At 36.7% G+C, this 19,504-nt stretch overlaps 1 protein-coding gene across 1 annotated transcript in view; it reads right to left on the reverse strand.

Moving 5' to 3' along the window:
- The window catches only part of IMMP2L (inner mitochondrial membrane peptidase subunit 2), a 456,167-nt gene that overhangs the window by 92,828 nt on the left and 343,835 nt on the right, over positions 1 to 19,504 (reverse strand). Inside the window, exon 5 of the mRNA XM_065860638.2 lies at positions 3,061 to 3,163. Coding sequence (XP_065716710.1) covers positions 3,061 to 3,163 — 103 coding nt within the window. The remainder of the gene's footprint in view (positions 1 to 3,060; positions 3,164 to 19,504) is intronic.

Here is a 19,504-nt window from a genome sequence, read left to right on the forward strand (position 1 = left end):
TAACTGTAAAAAGATGCAAGTTCTCTGAATATTTATTGGCTTCTGTTCAGAACAGCTATTTTCAGCATTATAAATGGCTGACATATTTCTGAATCTGAAACACAGCACTATCAAAGCAATAGTATTATATAACACCTGCCATTCTGTATTTCACAAAGCATTTTTTGGGGGTTTTTTTTTGGTTTTTTTAAGACAACATGCAATAACCATGCACCACTGAATTTAGTCCAATATTCTGGAAAGGTAAAACTCTCATCACATAGAGAGTTAACAGCATTTCAGCACTACCCACAGATGTCCTGTTATTTTTGTAATCTCAGTTAAGGCACTAAGTTTATTCAAAGACACAACTAAGCAGAAAAGAAATATTAAACCGTTACAAATCTTAGTTAAAACACTTTTATTTAGACACTTCAAGAAAATGTCTCTCTATGCCTTAGCATTCCAATTTTAGTCCTACAAAAACCATGCAACAAGCTATGATTTATTTTATAATGTTTTTATGAACTAAGTAAAGATAATTTAATCTGCCAAGATTTTACATTTTAGAAATCCATATCTCTCCAAAGGTGCATCTAATTTAGAACTTGATTGGTATCAGGGTTTTCGCTTTATCAACCTAGCCCATTAGGCCATTACACATATTGCTGTTCTCCAAGAGAAAAAATTATTCTAACATCTGTTCTCAATCTGTTTTTCCATAATTTCCTTTTATGCCCCATGTTACTCATCAAGTTCATCGACAAAACATTACTGTGTCTGGCTGTCTACACTATATATGCCTTTCTACTATGAGATTGTATGAAAATTGAAAAAATGGTAACCTACAACGTAATCCACTTTTAAAATACACTATTTTTACTGCATCTTTTGATACAAGAAAATATATCTGGTTTTGGAAGTCAGAATTGCAACACATACAACATTTAAACTAATCTCTTAAGTGACCTATATTCTAACAAAATAAGAAAAATGAGTTCATGCCTTACCATTGTGCAGCCAGTTTGTTATGACTGCTGAAGTCTTTTATATAAGAGAAAAAGTATTTGAATTAAGAAGAATATACCTTCTGAATGGCTTGAAGAGAGTGAATTTAGTATTTTAATTCACTTGTGCAAGTGATCTCAAGAGAATAGCAGAAAGAGGGGTAGAAAATGTCCTAGTAACCTAAAATCTAAAGTGTACAATGGAAAAGAACCTGGAGTCTAGCATGTCCTAGACATACTTTCCATTTTCTTCTAGAGAAATGTTTTATAATTCTCAAGCTAGTATCCAGCCCTGTGATCCCTTCTGTCCCCTTCTGCCTGTATTCAATGGGTGCTGCTCTAATTTTTATATTAAATTAGGAAATTAAATGAGGAAAATACCTATTTACACTTGACCTGTCCATAATGTGTTCATGAACACAATACAAAGGTCATTCTTCCTGCAGAAAGCTAAAGAATTATCTGTCTTACTAGCTCTCAAAAGGTGCTACTGCTGTAAGTGACATACTCTCCAACGCTAGTTAGCAGCTGATGACTGATAAGAGGTGAAACCCTAGTGAAGGTGATTTTCTAACATTTATAAACATCAGTGAATTGAGTAAAAATTTGAGGGTCTTTAGGTTTACCCCAACATGTGATCTTGTACGAAAGCTGCAAAGTGCCTACTTTGAAGATTTTACCTTGTATTAATTTCTGTGTGAGCTGCTGCAAATCTGAAACTGATGTCCAACTGCTAAAGTTTCCCTGTTCTCTGAGTCCACATTGGCAATATATTTGTAAATGAAAAGCAGATTAGGGGCTTTATGCCTAAGATTTATCTTGGGAACAGACAGCAAGTCAGAAAAGGAAAAGCCTACCACAGGAGGAAAGAGATACCTGCACGAGATAGACTAAAATAAATCCTGAAGGAAAGAACCTTTAAAACTAGATGTTAGAAATCTTCGATGATAGCAGCAGGAAAATAATAATGAAAAATAGCAAGGAATACAAGCACAAAAAAAAGTGAGATAAGCCTAAAAAGAGGCAATAGCATCACATACTCCAAAGGAGACAGTAGACCTTTTTTGCATTGCTTCCTGAGAACAAATGATTTCAAGTTAATAACTGGGCTAAACTTCCAGAAGCCAGACAAACTCATAAGGTCCTTGCTGTTGCTAATTCAATTAGAGTCAGTGGGGTGACTTCCGTTTGAAATAGGTATTAAATGCATAAGGGTGGAAAAATCCAGTCTTGACAACTTTCCCGTGAAAACTAGTGGGTTTTTTATATTAGAAGAATATTCTCTCTTAAAGGCACGTGTCAAAAACCTGCATACAGATTACGGCAAAACCCATTTCTATTTCCACAGAAGGATGCACATATGCAACTATTTCCTGCATGCTAGATTAAGTCAAAACAACAACAGGAATCCACACAAAGTGTAACAAAACCAAAATCAAACAAAAACTGGAGTGCAGAGAAAACATTTACTGTCTTTCTGATGAACAGATGAACACTTTTACCAGTCAAGAATCAGACTTTCCAGGCTACGTTATGTCTTTATTCAATATGAAATGGTCCTGTATAAAGAAAACTTAAATATTTATTTTGGGGAAAGTTTTGAAATATCTCTGCTGTCGTCCACAGACCAATTTAACAGTTAACACTTACTAAGCACAGTTATGGTTTCTTAATTCTTTACCCCAGCGCTGGTACTAAAGCCAGAACAAGTTCCCAGGAGGGAACCATTCCAAATTACCTCAGCTGGCAACATGTCCTCAGGGAGCATCTGTCAGCTACAGGGAGCTGGCTCGCCCTCTGGCTATTCCCCCAGTACAACCCTCCAAATTTAAAATCTCCACCACTTCTCCTTCCATGTGTGGGAATTAAAAGGAGCCTTTATTCTTTTTGCAATAGTTAAGAGCAACCTCAGTCTCTGCTGACCAAGATATTTTAGAAAAACTACCAATGCTCACACAAATAATACAAACACAATCACAATCAATTAATACTTTCACTGTTGCACAAATGACCCAGCAGACATGCATTGCTTTTCAGTTGCAAAGTGTAAATGATATATAGAGAATTGACTTACCGGGCCAAAAGCATTGCTGTCAAAGCTGTGTCCATGGTGATCACCTTCCACCCAAATATGTCCATGTGGAACTTTAACATACTTCTTTTTGTATCCAATGGTTCTGAAAAGAATTGCAAAAATGGCTAATCAGATAAAAAGAAAAATCTACAATGTTTTACCAGGAAAATTCACATATCTATGGTTTTGGAATTTGACGTTGCATACCTTCCAACACTTGCTTAAAAAAAACTGCACTGAAGTCCTTTAGACTTCAAGAGTGCTACTCAAGTGAAAATACATGACAATTTTGTATGAGCCCAGTTGCACTTAGGGGCTGTTTAGTACAATTTCAGCAGAAAACACATCACAACAGCAAACAGGAGACTTAACAGTTAAATATAATTAAGAGATTCCTATTTCCATCTCTGTAGTAACAATTCTCTGAATCATCAGATTTTAACTCAGGTAAATATCCGTGGATACATGTTGCAGTCACATAAAGATGTTGTACTGAAAATGCTTTTCTTCCGCAGTAGGGTTAGGTACTCATCATAAATGGATTGGCACATCTGAAACGGCTTTGGCTTCAGCACTTGGATTCCTGTAACACTTATGACCCGGGGGTAGGATTTCTTCAGCTGTAACAAGCTAAACAGGATAAACTTAAAGGAAACCCCTAAGAGAAGGCCAAATGCTGCAAGAAAAAATTACATTGATGACTCAAGCTGTTCTCCACGGAAATTCATACTGAAGCAGTGCCTCAGCATGCCCTGATATTACAAAAATGACAAACTACAGATGAGTCCTAAATCTGAGGTGCAGAGCATGCAAAATTCCTGTATTTAGTTGCCGAGTAGCTGTCATTTTCACAATTCCAGTCTGCCTTCTACCATACACTTTCACTTTCTTTCAGAGGGGATCTGTTATTCTGCAATCATTCATGCAGGGAGGTGATTTTATCATGCACACCAAATTACTACCATGATGAAGCGTTTACAGATGGGACTATGGGTAATGATACTTCTTATTTTGATTTGGATAATCAAGTCTGTCCACAGACAGAAACAGACTTTTGATCTAGCTTGTTACCTCCAGCTGCTCATCACTTTTCACTGTCTGGAAGATATGTCCCTAAAGAAGGAGGCAGAAGGAGCACACTCTAGAAGTGAGGAGAGTCAACTGAAGAGAGAAAATTAGCTTCACCAGGAGATTCAGCTGAATTGTGCAGCAGCACTGATCAGGGATGTTCACAATTCAAAATGGGAAGACTGGTTTTGGTGAGGTTGGTTTGGCTTGGGAAGGGTGGGAGAAGAGGTGTGAGGATGTTATAAGGACAAGCTAATTAATAATCTGGAGACCATGAAAGATGAGATGAATCAGGAATCATCAAAAGTGCCTTCTATCTTCTTTATTTGACATTATTAGTAAAAAAAATATATATATATTTACTTTGCAAGTCATAAAATCCAACCAGTGCTTTTACAAACAGCTTCAGGGGCAGCTGAAAGGAGGAGGGTGCCAGAACTATATTTTATTGGAAGTTCTACCTGTGCTTTCATTGAAAACTGAAACAATAAAAGCATGTTTGCAGAAAAAATACTCTAATTTTCATCTTTCTTTAGAACAGTTTCATATCCAACAGTACTCAAGACTGAGCTCCTAAACCACTCGAAACAAAAATGAAAAACTGTCCTGAGTTGGTAAATATATGATTTCTTAAACATAAACTGTAGTTCTGTAATAATTCAATTATGCCAAAAGAACAATTTATTACTCTGGGTTTTTTTGGTTTTTTAAGGAAGAAACATGGCATACAGTCTGGATACTACAATTATTTATGTTTTGAGATTCCATAATGCTTTCTGTCACTGGTAATTTATTTTATAAAGTACCACATGAAACCATGTTTTATAGAAATATATTTTAATATATGGGTTCATTGAAGTTGGCTGTTAATTCTGTTCTTTCTGATTAGACATTCTGAAAATTATTAAATTAATATCTTTCATCAGTGATAAAGGCAAACAATAGATAAAAAAATATTTAATTTTCTCTTCCATTCATCTTCCTGAATATAGAAGAGTAGATAGTAATAAATTTTGTACCTTTGCAGACGTCAGGCAGAAGGTTGAATTTCACTCAGGAAGGCAGAAAGATATGAAAGTTAATTCTGCTGACATGTTTACCTCATACATGTCAGGAAAATAAAGTGTCAAATGTCAGCCAGTGACTCCATCTCAGACCAGACACAACCTTCTCCTACTCCCAAATAATCTCCTCCTTTATTACAATTAGGAAATCACTAAGAGGAAAGAAAAAAAAAAAAGTACTTAGAAACAAAAAGGGAGATAATTTGGTCTGCAGGGATAGGTTTTTCAGAGGTTTGCAGAGACCCTGTGAAAATAGAAAGTCTTAACACAGATGTACAGTGTGTTGTTTAAGGCCTAAAGCAAAAAGAAAAAGATTACATGATGTAGTAACTATCATTGGTTCTTTTTATTACTGCTGCAACACAGGAAAATACATATTTCTTTCTACTCTTGAAATAACCATCATAAACCAGAAAAATCTGCTACAACTATGGAAAAAAGTCTCTTACAGTGATTAAAGAGGAATAGTGTACAAATTCTCATATCAAAAAAAAAGCAGAGAATTGTACAAAATAAGTTTTGATTTAGAGGAAATAGAATTAAAATTGATTATATTAATATATTAAGGGAACAGGGGAGAGAAAAAGAAATGGAAAAGAAACAGAAGCAGCAGTTCTAATTATCTGCTTTAGTAGACAGGACTGATACTGCATGGATAAATTGCTCTGTAAGCTCAGCAAATAAATGTAAAACCTTCTGCCATTTCATGTATGGGGTATATAGTTAATCAGATTGTTCCCACATGTAGGCCCAATAGAAAAACATCAAGGTGTACTGTAAACAATAAGTACCTGTATAGCTGTGAACAAAAGAGAAGCAAGAAAATCTATTTTCCTAAGACAATTCTTTCAAAATGTTAGCACAGTATTTGCACAGGGCACCTATCTAGATAATTTGCTTTCACTTCAGCAATCCTCCTGCAAAAAACTGTCCTGTGGAACACAAGCGAAACCTGAAAACAAAGTTTACTTTAGGCTTCTACTGTATGACTTAGTAACAAACAGCAGCAATAAACTCATGTTACAGTGAACTGGATCATCCATTACTTAATATTGGTTTTAATTTTCAAGATAATTTTGAGTTACTCCACAACAGATCAATAAACCATTCACACAAGTAAACAAGGCTACAAGCTTCAGAAAGCCAAATTCAGTTAGTGACAGTAGGTTATTTTTAATTACTGTTGTGAAGACTATGTTGAATTATTTTGAGAACAAAAAAAACCCACAAACTTGTAGTTTCTTCCTCCATGAAGAGAGCACAAATCATTTCATAATTAAAATTAGTCAGTAACACTGTCACTCTCTCACATGAATCTTGCAGAAATTAAACACTTTAATCTCTGGCCTAAATTGCAAGGAGAAGACCACATGTGTGTGCTACATTGGCAATATGGCTCTTGCTCCAGATGTTCAAACTACCATTTCTTCAGTTCAGTAGCTAACCATTTTAGCTAGACATGCTAAAAGAAAACTACTACCCATCTTTTTGTGTTACAAGGCCAATTTACTAACACAAATTGTACAACTTCATTTCTGAGAAGAAGGAGATCCTTTCTCCTAAGGACAGCTTTGAAGGCAACTGTCATCTACTTCTCGGAATCAGGCCTGAGTAAATAAATAAAAATTATAAGTATAATGATCAATACCTCTGTGAAAAAAAATAATACAAAATAAAGTGAAAAATTACTTCTGAATGCTTCTAGCACTCTTCAACAATGACAACAACAAAACATAAAATCATCGAGTCAACTATCAACTAAAAGCACAGTTAGCTCATTGAGAACTTTACATCAATTTTTGAGAGCCCTTTGCTACAAAGGATATGTAGTCAATATTGTAGTGTGTATTTTGAAAGTAATGTAAAAAAATCTATTTTTCTTTCTTAGTTGAGTATTCTTAGACTCATTTATATGACTTGGCCTGTAATCTTGACTTGCTAGTTCTCACACGTTAATTTTTAACTAAATTTAGAAGATGTCTGAATGAATTCTTAAGAGAACAATTTGTATAAGTAATCATTAACTTAATATTTTTTAATTTCATATCTACTTAATTAGCATGAGTTATAATCACTGAAAAATCTTTTAAATTTCAGAAAGCCTCTACTAATAAAGAGTAGTTTTTCACTTTCTGAAACCTACTATTACTTTGAAGTAAAAATAAATGAAGACTGTTTAACGCCTCTTACTCTTCCCATTGTAAAGGTTCACTTTAGGAATAGCATAGGCAAAGATATTAAAATATCCAGACTTTGATACATACTATTCAACATCTGTTAAAAACCATACTATTGTGTGCAAAAAAAATTTCAGCTTTTACCAAAGTCTTTGACACATTAGCAATAACGACTTATGCCACTGTTGTTCAAACTGTTGTTAAACTCTTAGTGGCTTTAACATCACAATCTACAAGAGTTGCAGCAATTTTCTTGATCAGAATGCAATGGAATTACATTTCTTTTTTTAGTAATTTTGACAGAAATTGACCTGAAATTCTGATTTATTTTTCTTACATCAGATGTACATTTTGAACCTTTGCAAAGGTGTTGTTTTTTTTTTTTCTCCATGATTTAATAGTTAACAGATGTACTTATATCTGTCCTCGCCTAAGAAATAATTTCAATCTTGACAGTCAAAAATGAGCTCTATATGGTATTTTAGCCACCTGCCCACAAGCAAGAAAAATCTGCTTTTTTAGGATGTGGTAACAGTGCCAAAGCAAGCAACTTGGCTCAGCTAAGCTGGATGAGGAGTGACTGCCTTCAGTTTGATTCGACCTTGAGAAATCAGAAGGTCTCAGCAATCTGCAAACCTTTGGGTATCATTGGGGAACAGACATTGTAGATAATTTTCTCTGCACAGAAGGAAAAACAAAAAAAATACAAACTCTTTTGTAAAATAGGTAGTCTCTATTATCAACTTTTTCCAAACAACATAAATTGCTGTATATGGAAGTTTTCCACATACATCCATCTTCATCAAATTCATAGAATGAAAAAAGAGTAAGACATTTAATTTCAGATGACACCCAGATCCCAGGACACGAGCCTTATTGTAATATATCATGTAAGTTGTAGTGGTATCACCACAAGGAATCTTCCACATGACACTAAACACCTTCCTGCCCCCTAAGCAATCTTTTTTCTCTTCCAACAGACACATACAGCCATCTGTCTTTCTACTTTAACTCTTCCCTTACATATACTACATTCCTTTGGTCACAAGCTGTTATTGAAATCAGCTACTTTTAGAAGACAGAGTTATGTATGTGAAGCAACTAGATTTTTTTTTTTCTGAAGGCCAGGTTAACAGACTATGCATGAAAGTATGTCAATAGGTTAGGGTATGTTCTCTAGTTGTGTGCAGTTATCAGCTTTTGCCTTGGAGCTGAAATGTGTTTTCCTTAAAAGCTGCAGATCGGTCAGTCATTGCAAGGCCTGACTTTCAAATGTGCATCCAAGATCAGAACCAGGAAATTGATGGAGGAGATCCCATGCTTTAGAACTTGTGACAAAGATAAGAAACTAGGGAAGTGTTGGAGGAGACACTGCTTGAGATACTGCTCCTGGAGCATTGCCGGATCTGATACATTCAGAAGGGAACTCCCAAAAGAAGACATGCCAGAATGACAGAAATGGTAGAATCTTGAAACGAGACATTGATTTGATGAGATTAGGAGCAGCCACTAAGGAGGCAGAGATTCCATCTGCCTATACTTGAGCAAATTTTTGAGTGTCTAAATGCTGTAGGTTTCACCTTTTGCAATGAAAGATTTTGAAGTTCCAGGAAAAAAATCATAGAATCATTTTGGTTGGAAGAGTCCAACCATAACCTAACTCTAGCACTAAACCGTGCCCTTAAGAACCACGTCTAAGTGCCTTTTAAACCCCTCCAGGGACGGTGACTCCACCACTTCCCTGGGCAGCCTGTTCCGATGCCTGACAACCCCTTCTATGAAGAATTTTTTCCTAATATCCAATCTAAACCTACCCCAGCGTGACTTGAGACCTTTTCCTCTTGTCCTATCACTTGATACTTGGGAGAAGAGACCACCACCTTCCATGCTATAACCTCCTTTCAGGTAGTTGTAGACAGCAATAAGGTCTCCCCTCAGCCTCCTTTTCTCCAGACTGAACAGCCCCAGTTCCCTCAACTGCTCCTCATAAGACTTGTGCTCCAGGCCCCTCATCAGCTTCATCACCCTTCTCTGAACTCTCTCCAGCACCTCAACGTCCTTCTTATGATGAGGGGCCCAAAACTGAACACAGGATTCAAGGTGGGGCCTCACCAGCACTGAGTACAGTGGCACAATCACTTCCCTAGTCCTGCTGGCCACATTATTCCTGATACAAGCCAGGATGCTGTTGGCCTTTTTGGCCATACTGCTGGCTCATATTCAGCCAGCTGCCAATCAACATCCTCAGATCTTTTTCTGCCAGGCAGGTTTCCAGGCACTCTTTCCAAGCCTGCAGCGCTGCCTGGGGTTGTTGTGACCCAAGTGCAGGACTTGGCACTTGGCCTTGTTGAACCTCATACAATCGGCCTCAGCCCATTGATGCATCTGGTCCAGATCCCTCTGTATGGCCTTCCTACCCTCCAGCAGATCAACACTCCCACCCAACTTGGTATCATCTGCAAACTTACTAAGGGTGCACTCAATCCCCTCATCCAGATCAATGATGAAGAGATTAAACAGAACTGGCCCCAATACCAAGCCCTGAGGAACATCACTCATGACCAGCCACCAACTGGATTTGGCTCCATTCACCACAACTCTTTGGGCCCAGCCCTCCAGTCAGTTCTTTATCCATTGTAGAGTACACCCGTTCAGGTCATGAGCTGCCAGCTTCTCCAGGAGAACGCTGTGGGATATGGTATCAAAGGCTTTAGTGAAGTCTAAGTACACAACATCCACAGCTTTTCCCTCATCTTCTAGGTGGGTCACTTTGTCATAGAAGGAGATCAGGCTGGTCAAGCAGGACATGCCTTTCATAAAACCATGTTGACTGGACCTGATCACATGGTGTACTTGGACGTGCCATGTGAAGTCACTCAGGATGACCTGCTCCATGACCTTCCCTGGCACTGAGGTTAGACTCACAGGTCTGTGGTTCCCCAGATGCTCCTTCCAGCCTTTGCTGTAGATGGGCATCATGTTTGGCAACTTCCAGTCAACTTGGACTTTCCCAGTTAGCCAGGATTGCTGATAGATAATGGAAAGTGGCTTAGTGATCACGTCTGCCAGCTCTCTCAGCACCCTTGGATGTCTCCCATCTGTCCTCATAGACTTGTGGTTGTCCAAGTGGTGTAGCAGGTTGCTAACCATTTCCTCTTGGACTATTGGGGCTTCATTCTGCTCCCCATCCCCATCTTCTGGTTCAGGGGGCTGGGTACCTGGAGCACAACTAAAGACTGAGGCAAAGAAGGCATTTAGTACCTCAGCCTTTCCCTCATCTCCTGTCACTATGTTTCCACGACATCCATCAGAGGATGGAGATTCTCCTTAGCCCTCCTTTTGTTGCTAATATATTTATAGAAACATTTCTTGTTGCCTTTCACAGCGGTGGCCGGGCTCATCTATAATTGGGCTTTGGCCCTTCTATTTTTTTTCCCTGCATAACCTCAGAGAATTCTTGTATTCCTCTTGAGTAGCTTGCTGCTCCTTCCAAGGGTTATAAATTTTCTTTTTATTCCTAAGTTCCAGCTACTGCTCTCTATTCAGCCAGGTCGGCCTTCTTCCCCACCGACTCGCCTTCCAGCACACAGGGATAGACTGCTCCTGCACCTCTAAGATTTCTTTCTTAGGTCTTCCTGGACTCCTTTGTCCTTCAGGACTGCCTCTCAAGGGAAATCTGTCAACCAGCCTTCTGAATAAGTCAAAGTCTGCCCTTCGGAAACCCAAAGTAGCAGTTCTGCTGTCTACCCTTCTAAATTCTCCAAGAATTGAGAAAACTCAATCATTTCATGATCACTATGCCCAAGGCAACCTCCAACCAACACATTGTTCGTGAGTCCTTCTTTATTTACAAACAGATCCAGTGGGGCTTCTCCCTCGTACGCTCACTAACCAGCTTTATCAGGAAGTTGTCTTCCATGCACTCCTGGAACCTCCTAGACTGCTTCCTTTCTGCTGTGTTGGATTTCCAGCAGACAGATGACTCATTTTCTGGTTTCCTCATTCAGAGCAGAAATACGATAAAAAACAATCTTTTGTAATAAACAAGCAGTTACAGCAAGCAAGATGCTGAACGGCAAATGGGATCTCTTTTTTCCCAGCTAAAGCACTCCTGTGACTCAGCAGTGCTAAGAATAAGTAGAAATCTGATATAGAAAGTACAGGAGATGCTTGCAGCTCCGTCATATTAATTAGATAATTTCTTATAAAGCGTGTTGTTCTAAATAAAAAAAATATTTAGCCATTACTTGCTTCACTGGTTTCTTCAAAATAACAGTTAATCACTTTTAAAACATACGGTATTGGGGAAAGTTATTGGATGTCAACTTAAATTAAAAAGCAGTCTAATCAGATACTGATATTTACATTTTTTGCCAACTACCTGCTGTGTGAAAGCTAGTTAAGTTTTCAAAAGTATGCATCATGTTTTGCATCAGATAACTTAAAAACTATATTTCTAACACTGAGTGAGGTATACAAACATGATTATATCACTATCCTATACCACTAGGACAATGCAATGCAGCCAATTACAGCATAACATTTTGAAATCAGAAGAAAAGTAGTCATGCAAAATTTTGTATTACTAATGCAGCTGTCCTTTATATGAGTTAATAGAATCTAGATCTCATTTTCACTATGGTTTTCTTTATACTATGTCAGAAGAACAATGAGAACTGGGAATATTAGTTCTAAGGTAACAAGATACCAACGTGATGACCCATTTTGAAACACAGATACGTACAACGCTCAGATTTTCAGGCAGTAATTCACGCAGTGATTATTGAAAAATTCACTATTAATTGATATCTTAAGTATGCACAGTTAAGTGAATTCTGAATTTCCACTATTTTATGTCAAGATGTGCTTTATAAATTATATTTGCATTACAAAATATTTGATATTTTTATTATCTATCATAACTAGTACATATTGCTAGTCTCCCAGACATATGACTAGATGAAAGGAACATCATCTGAGTAAACAAGCCTAAGTGAAGTGTTCTAAAACACTGCCATCCAAAAAGCACTGTGCTTTTATAAAAATTGGGGTGAAGAAAACCGATGCAAACATTTTGGTGATGAGGAGAAATTATTTTTAGTGCCATGTTACAAACAGGTACAGAAGCCACTCTTCAAAGCTCAGCATAATAAATTTAGCTTGGCAAAGACTTACCTCCTTCCACCAAAAGGGAAAGCTAGGAAAATATGAAAATATATTCTGTACATCCATTTGTATATTAATAATTCTTTTGTTTTACATATGACTTGATGAAACACTCTCTGCAAGCCTTATTCTGACCTATTTTTTTACTTAGGTATTGTATATATAAATTTAAATATATCTATGATAATACACATGACCCACATTACATACACAGCAAAATACAATCAGATTTCTTAAGCCATATCACTTTAACTTCTGACTCCATATATTTAAAAGACACGTAGATGTGGCACTCAGGGACATGGTTTAGTGGTGGACTTGGCAGTGTTAGGTTTACGGTTGGACTCAATTATCTGGAGTTCTTTTCCAACCTAAATTTTTGTATGATTCTATATATGCTTCCTCAATGTACTGCTCTGCTACCTTCAAAATCTGTCTGACCATTAGGAACACTTTGGTCATCTCAGTTTTTCTTAAGGCACACAAAACTACCACCTAATTAAACAACAACAAATAGACTGAACATGTTTGTCTGAGTACCAACTAGCTATAGGAACAAAAATGAATTAGAAAACCTTTAAAACGGTTTATACAATATAGTTGACAGTTCATATAACAATATCTTTTTTAGTCAACAATATTTACAGTTAACCAAGTCCAGACAACATATTATTTATACTTGCTTCATTTATCGGTATATGGCAGCATTGTTGTTACCGTATTTGAATGACAGTACTGCAAATAATACGGATTAATATAAAAGATTGCCTACCAAGCTTTCCATTTCATTAAAGAGATTAGTCAGATTTTGCCTTCAAGTCTTTCTGTAATGTTTTTTTTTTTTCTTTTGTAAAAAAAGCAAGTATTTTATTATTCCTGAATACGTAAATGAGGATATGCCAACAATGTTAAAGGCCTTTCTACAAAATCAGTTCCACTCACTCTAGCAGTCTAATGAAATAAATGTATATTGCACTACTGTGTATATTTATCTAAAATGATAAAATGACTGAAAGGACAAAGAACAAGCCAGCTTGTCTGCTAGAAATATTAGCCTTATTTTAAGCCTGAAGTTCTCTTGATAACACTCTATTTTGTACCAGGCAGCACACTGTAACAGAGAAGCAAAGAGAAATAATTATAAGAGAGAAAAGATTAGACATCATTGCTTATGAGAATCACAGAATGTATGGGATCATTGCTATGAGCAAAGGCATCCTTGTCAGATCAGTTTCTCAGCAAAAGATATTAAACATACCTCTGAATCCAGATAAATTTGACAAAAACATACCAAAGAAGGAGGAGTTATTGCCTCTGTCTTAATATCACATAATTTCCCAGATAATTGCTCAAAATTCTGTTCAAGACTAATGTCAACATAATTCATTCTATACTCTGCTTCTTTCTTCCTTTCTTTCCTGAATTTTCAAGATATCCTGAAAACACTCAAGGTTTTTAATGTCTATATGAAACAAGATTCTCTGTATCTCAGTGCATTTCTCCTTCATTTATTTCCTTCCAGTTAAGTTTTTCATTATTTCTAGCATTCACTGAGAATTTTTCCCAAAGCTATAATTTCATTTCATCTTTGATCATAACTATATGAGGAGATAACATTTCTAGATGGTGTTTTCTTTTCTTTACACATTCTAACCTGCACTTTAAAGATATGTTTCATATCTAGGGCCTGGGTTTTGCCCCCTTTTTGATACTTTTACCCATATGTATATATTCAGATGACTGGATGTGAACGTACACATCTGAACTTGATGATCTTTAAGGTCTTTTCCAACCTAAATGACTCTATGATCACAAAGATCTGCTACACAGATGCTGGCAAGCACTCTGTGAGTTGAGTTTAAAAAGCTACAGCTGCCAGAAGTTATTTTTTAGGTCTTGTGAACAGAAGAGCTGCAGCAGGAGTATCAACCAACAATGCCAAGTGATCTGGATTTTAATCAAATAATTTCTCCTCAGGTAAAATTTATTTGTAGTCATTTCCAGTCACTTTTTATGATTCCCATTTCTACCTCATGTTCCCTTTCTGTACTTTTTTCAACACATCCTGCCTTCCTTCATAAGCTATGTAAAAGACCACTGAAGACCACTATGCACATAATGCAGCAGCACAGGAAGGAGGCCTGGGGCTACCTCAAGCACTTCATGCTTGTTCTTGTAAAGCAGAACTAATTTTGCTCCTAGGAATGCTCAACTAACAGTAGCTTCCCTCCCACAGATGATGTTATCCCTTCTTCCTCTAACATTTGTGGGTAGTTTCATATTTGGGTCTTCTACACTATTCACTTCATATCACATGTCACTTTGTTTTCATCAGTTCGAGCACCAACAGCATTCTCATTTTCTGATCATTTCCATCCTTTCTAGGAAAATGTAATTTTGCTGAATTTTTAATAAAACTATGGATGACTTCTGCTAAACTGTATTTGAAATCACACACAGATAAGTTCAGAATCTGGTCTTCCCCCCTTCCCTTTTTTTTTTTCTTTCCCCAAATTGATTAAATCTATAGCAAAACAATGCTGAGATGATCCTGTGGAATACCTCTTCAAGAACCATATTCAAGGTCTACATACAACTTGCATAACTGCCTCTAACTGCATTGAGAGTATTCTTATTTAAAATGAGTATTAGTAAATTATATATTTGATATCAATACATACTTTGCAATTTGTTCAATATTGTATACTATCTAAAGATGACTGCAAATACTACATTTATGTGAATACAAATATTCCTACACACTTTTACACAAATCTGTCACTCCCATTAGAGGTACTGAAACGACTTCATTTTTTTGCTCAGCGCGTTCTCTTAATCAGAAAAACTGTAATTTGTTTTCAAGATAAATTAAACCAAAACAGTAATTTTGTGTTGTATCCACTGCATTTATATGGGTAACCAGCTTAGTTATTCAGCAAATGCAAACATATATCTCATTTTTCTCTACTACAGTCCTTCACTTATGAATCTGATTCCAATTGCCAACACTGTGCTCTTTCAAGTTAAGATTATGAAAATTATTCAGTTTTGTTCTTTTGATAAATGTCCCATTAACCAAGTGAGTGTATAATTTGATTACCTTCTCACATTTCTCTGCTAAATTATATTGATAATTAGTATGATAGGTTTTTGCTAATATCGCTAACAGCTATTAACAATATCATATTATAACATGTATTAGATGGGAATCATTTGTTAGATTCATTATCATTAGCTTCACAATTTTACCAACGTAAAATCTTACTAGTTATTCTAGGTCATCTAAGTACCATTTTTTGTGAAATTGGAAATTTTATACCTGTAAGAACAGAAGGATAGAGATCAAAAGAGTACTGCTATCAAAAGATTAATTCTTGTACCCTACATTCTTTTTTTATTAATATTGAATCATCTGGGAAAATCACTGGGCAAAATTTTAGCTTTAGACATGTCTGAAGGAACTGAAGAAAATTGTTTGGACCAGTTAAGTTTACAGTACTGTAAACAAGACCAAGTTTTCACCTGATACATACTTAAAGGTTTGGGCTTAAAGACATACTGCAGCAATATGTATCTTTTTCCCTCTTTCAATAATAGATACAGAAATTTTCCTCTCAGTAAGAAAGGAGATGGTCCAACCTTTCTCAAGATTAAAAGTTGTGGAACTTAAAAGTTGACTCAGCAGTTAATCTCCATCCTGCAGAATCTGGAACTATTAAATAAAGCTCCCTATAAAGCTCTCGTTGCTTGAGCTCGCCTTTTCTCCTCGCACAACTCCTCTCCTTTAGCAGTTCTGCTATTTCTTCTGCCACAGGAACTGTCAAGGGAGAGCCTGTAGCCCGATTCTGTGACCTTTGATTACCAACCCTGTGTGTTTTCTCAGCCTCAGGGTGGAGGTCAATGGACATGCCAGCCTTCCAACAAATGTGCTCTGTCTGCCTAAATGTGAGACGAGGAGGATGGGAGGAGAGAAAAAAGTTTGAAAATTCTTTGTATCCCAGAATGGAAAATCATGGCATCTACTGCCATATACAACTCCATTGGCCTATTCCTATTCTGAGGAATTGCTAAATGTAGAATAGATCTCTTTTTTCCAAAAAGTGGTGATAGGGTGGTCACAAAAGCAGAGCCTCTTCATCACTGTTAGAGGCTACTGAGCTTCCGTATTCTGATTTCTGGGCCCCTCTCAGCTTGAGGCTGGTTGAATACCAAATGCTGAGCATAGACATAGAATGAAGTGTCAAGTCCAACTGTTGCAGTCAGGGAAAACTAGGCAGTCAAGGAGAAAAAGACTTGCTTGTATAGAGGTTTCACTTCAATTTCTGATGTAGGTATCCATTTTATAATCCAACCTTACTGCATTAAAACACAGACAAACCCTTCTGGGTGACCACAAATCAGGCTTTTTCTCCTCCCTGGAATGGTGCGCTAACAACTGGACTAGAAGCAGTCTTTCTGTTTTGCCCGCTCTCTTTCTCAATACCTTCCAAGTAAATTTCAATCAGCTTTTTCAATCCTCAACTCACCTCCTGGAGGAATGATGGGGCACAGAGGCACCACGAACAAGCCTACAGCTTGGTGATTATGGCATTCTCCAGAAATAAAAAAGAGTGGGGTCAACACCCACTCTGATTTTACAAGGTGTTAGCTGTGCTTTTGATTGCATCTAATTTGGTGTCTAGGCACTGTCTGCTAAACTACCTGGCACTTTTGTCCACGTCCAGCTGCTTATAATAAGTACCAAGGAACTGCTGGAGTACCAGACCTCTGTCCAGGACAGAAATGGGAGTGATGGCAACGAATCTGCATTTACCTGAGATTCAGATGATCTGGATTGTCCTGAGCCCATGGAGCCTGAAACAGGGCACTGTGCTATACCAACAAAAGTGCTGTTGAAACATCATATATAGAGTAACATTCAGCACAGTCTAACCAGTCCTGCCAAGACTGACAAGGTACTTGCTCACGGATGTAAAAGGGCTTTTCAAAATATATATATTTTTAAAGTTATCTACTGTAGAATAAGTTATTCAGGAATAAGAAAATGATCTATAATTCTGTAGAGCTTATTTAATAAATAGTGAAGAGAGATCCTGCAGTTTCTGATCTGTAAATGTCATTTGCAACTGCTAAAAGAAGTTTTAACACATCATAAAGAACAATACCCCATTTGATTTTTTGGAACCTTATAAGATCATCATTGTGAATAGCTGTCTCAGATAAAATCAGATTCTTGTAGACCTGTGCCTGCTAAAAGAGTCTGGCAATATCTTTGCCTAGTTCCAACTGTACAAAATAATTCCCCACCCACATACCTCTCACACAGAAGTTAATTGTAACACTTTCTTTATTGCTTAGCATTATCTTAAGGTATTAAAATTGCCTTATCTGCTTTAGATGGTATATAGAAAAGCAGTCCTTTTTTAAAGGACTCTACTACCCAAAAGCTAATTGAGAAGCTTGCAAGTAATTCATTAAAAAAAAAAAAAAACAAAACCACAACTCTGTGCTGTTTAATAAATGTGTATTTTTATCATGCAAGTTTTAAAATTCTCAAATATTTCAATTTTTTAATCTCAAATATGTAGGGTTTGGCTACAGACTTGCCTGATTTTAACCTGAAAAATTTGCTCTAAAAATAAATCTAAAAAAACATGGGTTTTTATTAAAAGATATGAGCACATATCCATAGATCAGACTGCAGAAGACACCTGCTTTTCAACAGGTGATGCTCTTTCAGACTGAATTTCCTTATTACAGTTTTGCAAGACTCCATCCTTTGAGGTTTCCCATCTCTTGTACAGGTATAATGAAATTCAACTTTGGTTTACATATCAAAAGTATTTTAAAAGATATTTGTATTCAGAGAAAGCTAAAGTGACCTAAAATATAGTCCACAGTTGCCAACAAATATTTTTTAACAAAATTTCCATGTGTGAAGTTTTTGCAGCATTATCAGCACGTAACATAGTATAAACTACCACTACTGAAATGCCTTAAGCATGGTGAAAGCAGTGCTTATCAATATGCAAATAAAAACCAAGATATAATAAAACAGTTGTAATAAAGACTTCTCTGAAGCAACATTTAATTTATTTCAAAACAAACTCTCAAGAGAAAAAAAAAAAAAAGATATTTTCAAGAGCCTTTATCATGGAACATTCTTCAAAAACTGGATTTTGGTTTATAGGATATTTCAGTTACTTTTACATGACCATCCCTATAAAATCATGTGACTGGAGAGAGGTTTCATTTTTCTTTTTATTGGGAAAAGCCCAGTGAAAGTTATAGATTAATTTTGTAAAATATGAAAAGCATTTATCACCTTCTCCAACACAATTGTGTTAACTGAATTTAATTTAAAAATCCTGAACTGGATGTTATGAGAAAAATTAAGTAACCAGGGATGGATTAGAGCATCTCCATAATAAACATGTGCTGATAATGTGTAATTGTTGCTGGACTAAATATCAGAAAGCAATGTGCTTAATTCACACTCACCAGCTACATCCATCCTGTCTTCAGTTTCACCATGCCATCCGACATGGATCCCTGTGTCCCTATGGACACCTTACGGTGCCTCAGGTTCTCTCTGAAAATGTCCACAGAGCACATGGCAGACTAACCTTGATTGACTGGACTTCCTACCTGCCCTTTGGTAGGGACCCCCCAAATCTCCCAAGAAGTATCCCACTACCATGTGTCAATAAGCCAAAGATAGATAACAACAATTATTTGGGCCCTAGGATGCCCACCTTGCTCACAGTGCATGCAGATTTGTACCTGGGTCCACCGGGGGAGAAGAGAGTCATCATGTTTTCTTTCCCTATTGCCTCCAAACCTCACTGCAGTGTCACACCCCACGTAATTTTGGTCTAGAATAAAAACTTATGACCTTTTGCAAATTGAAGCATTGAAGGATTCATGCATTCAAGAATTATCCCAGTTGAATTCAAAGTATGTCTATTC

This window comes from Patagioenas fasciata, chromosome 1 (genome assembly GCF_037038585.1).
Source record: "Patagioenas fasciata isolate bPatFas1 chromosome 1, bPatFas1.hap1, whole genome shotgun sequence".
Taxonomy (NCBI): Eukaryota; Metazoa; Chordata; class Aves; order Columbiformes; family Columbidae; genus Patagioenas; species Patagioenas fasciata.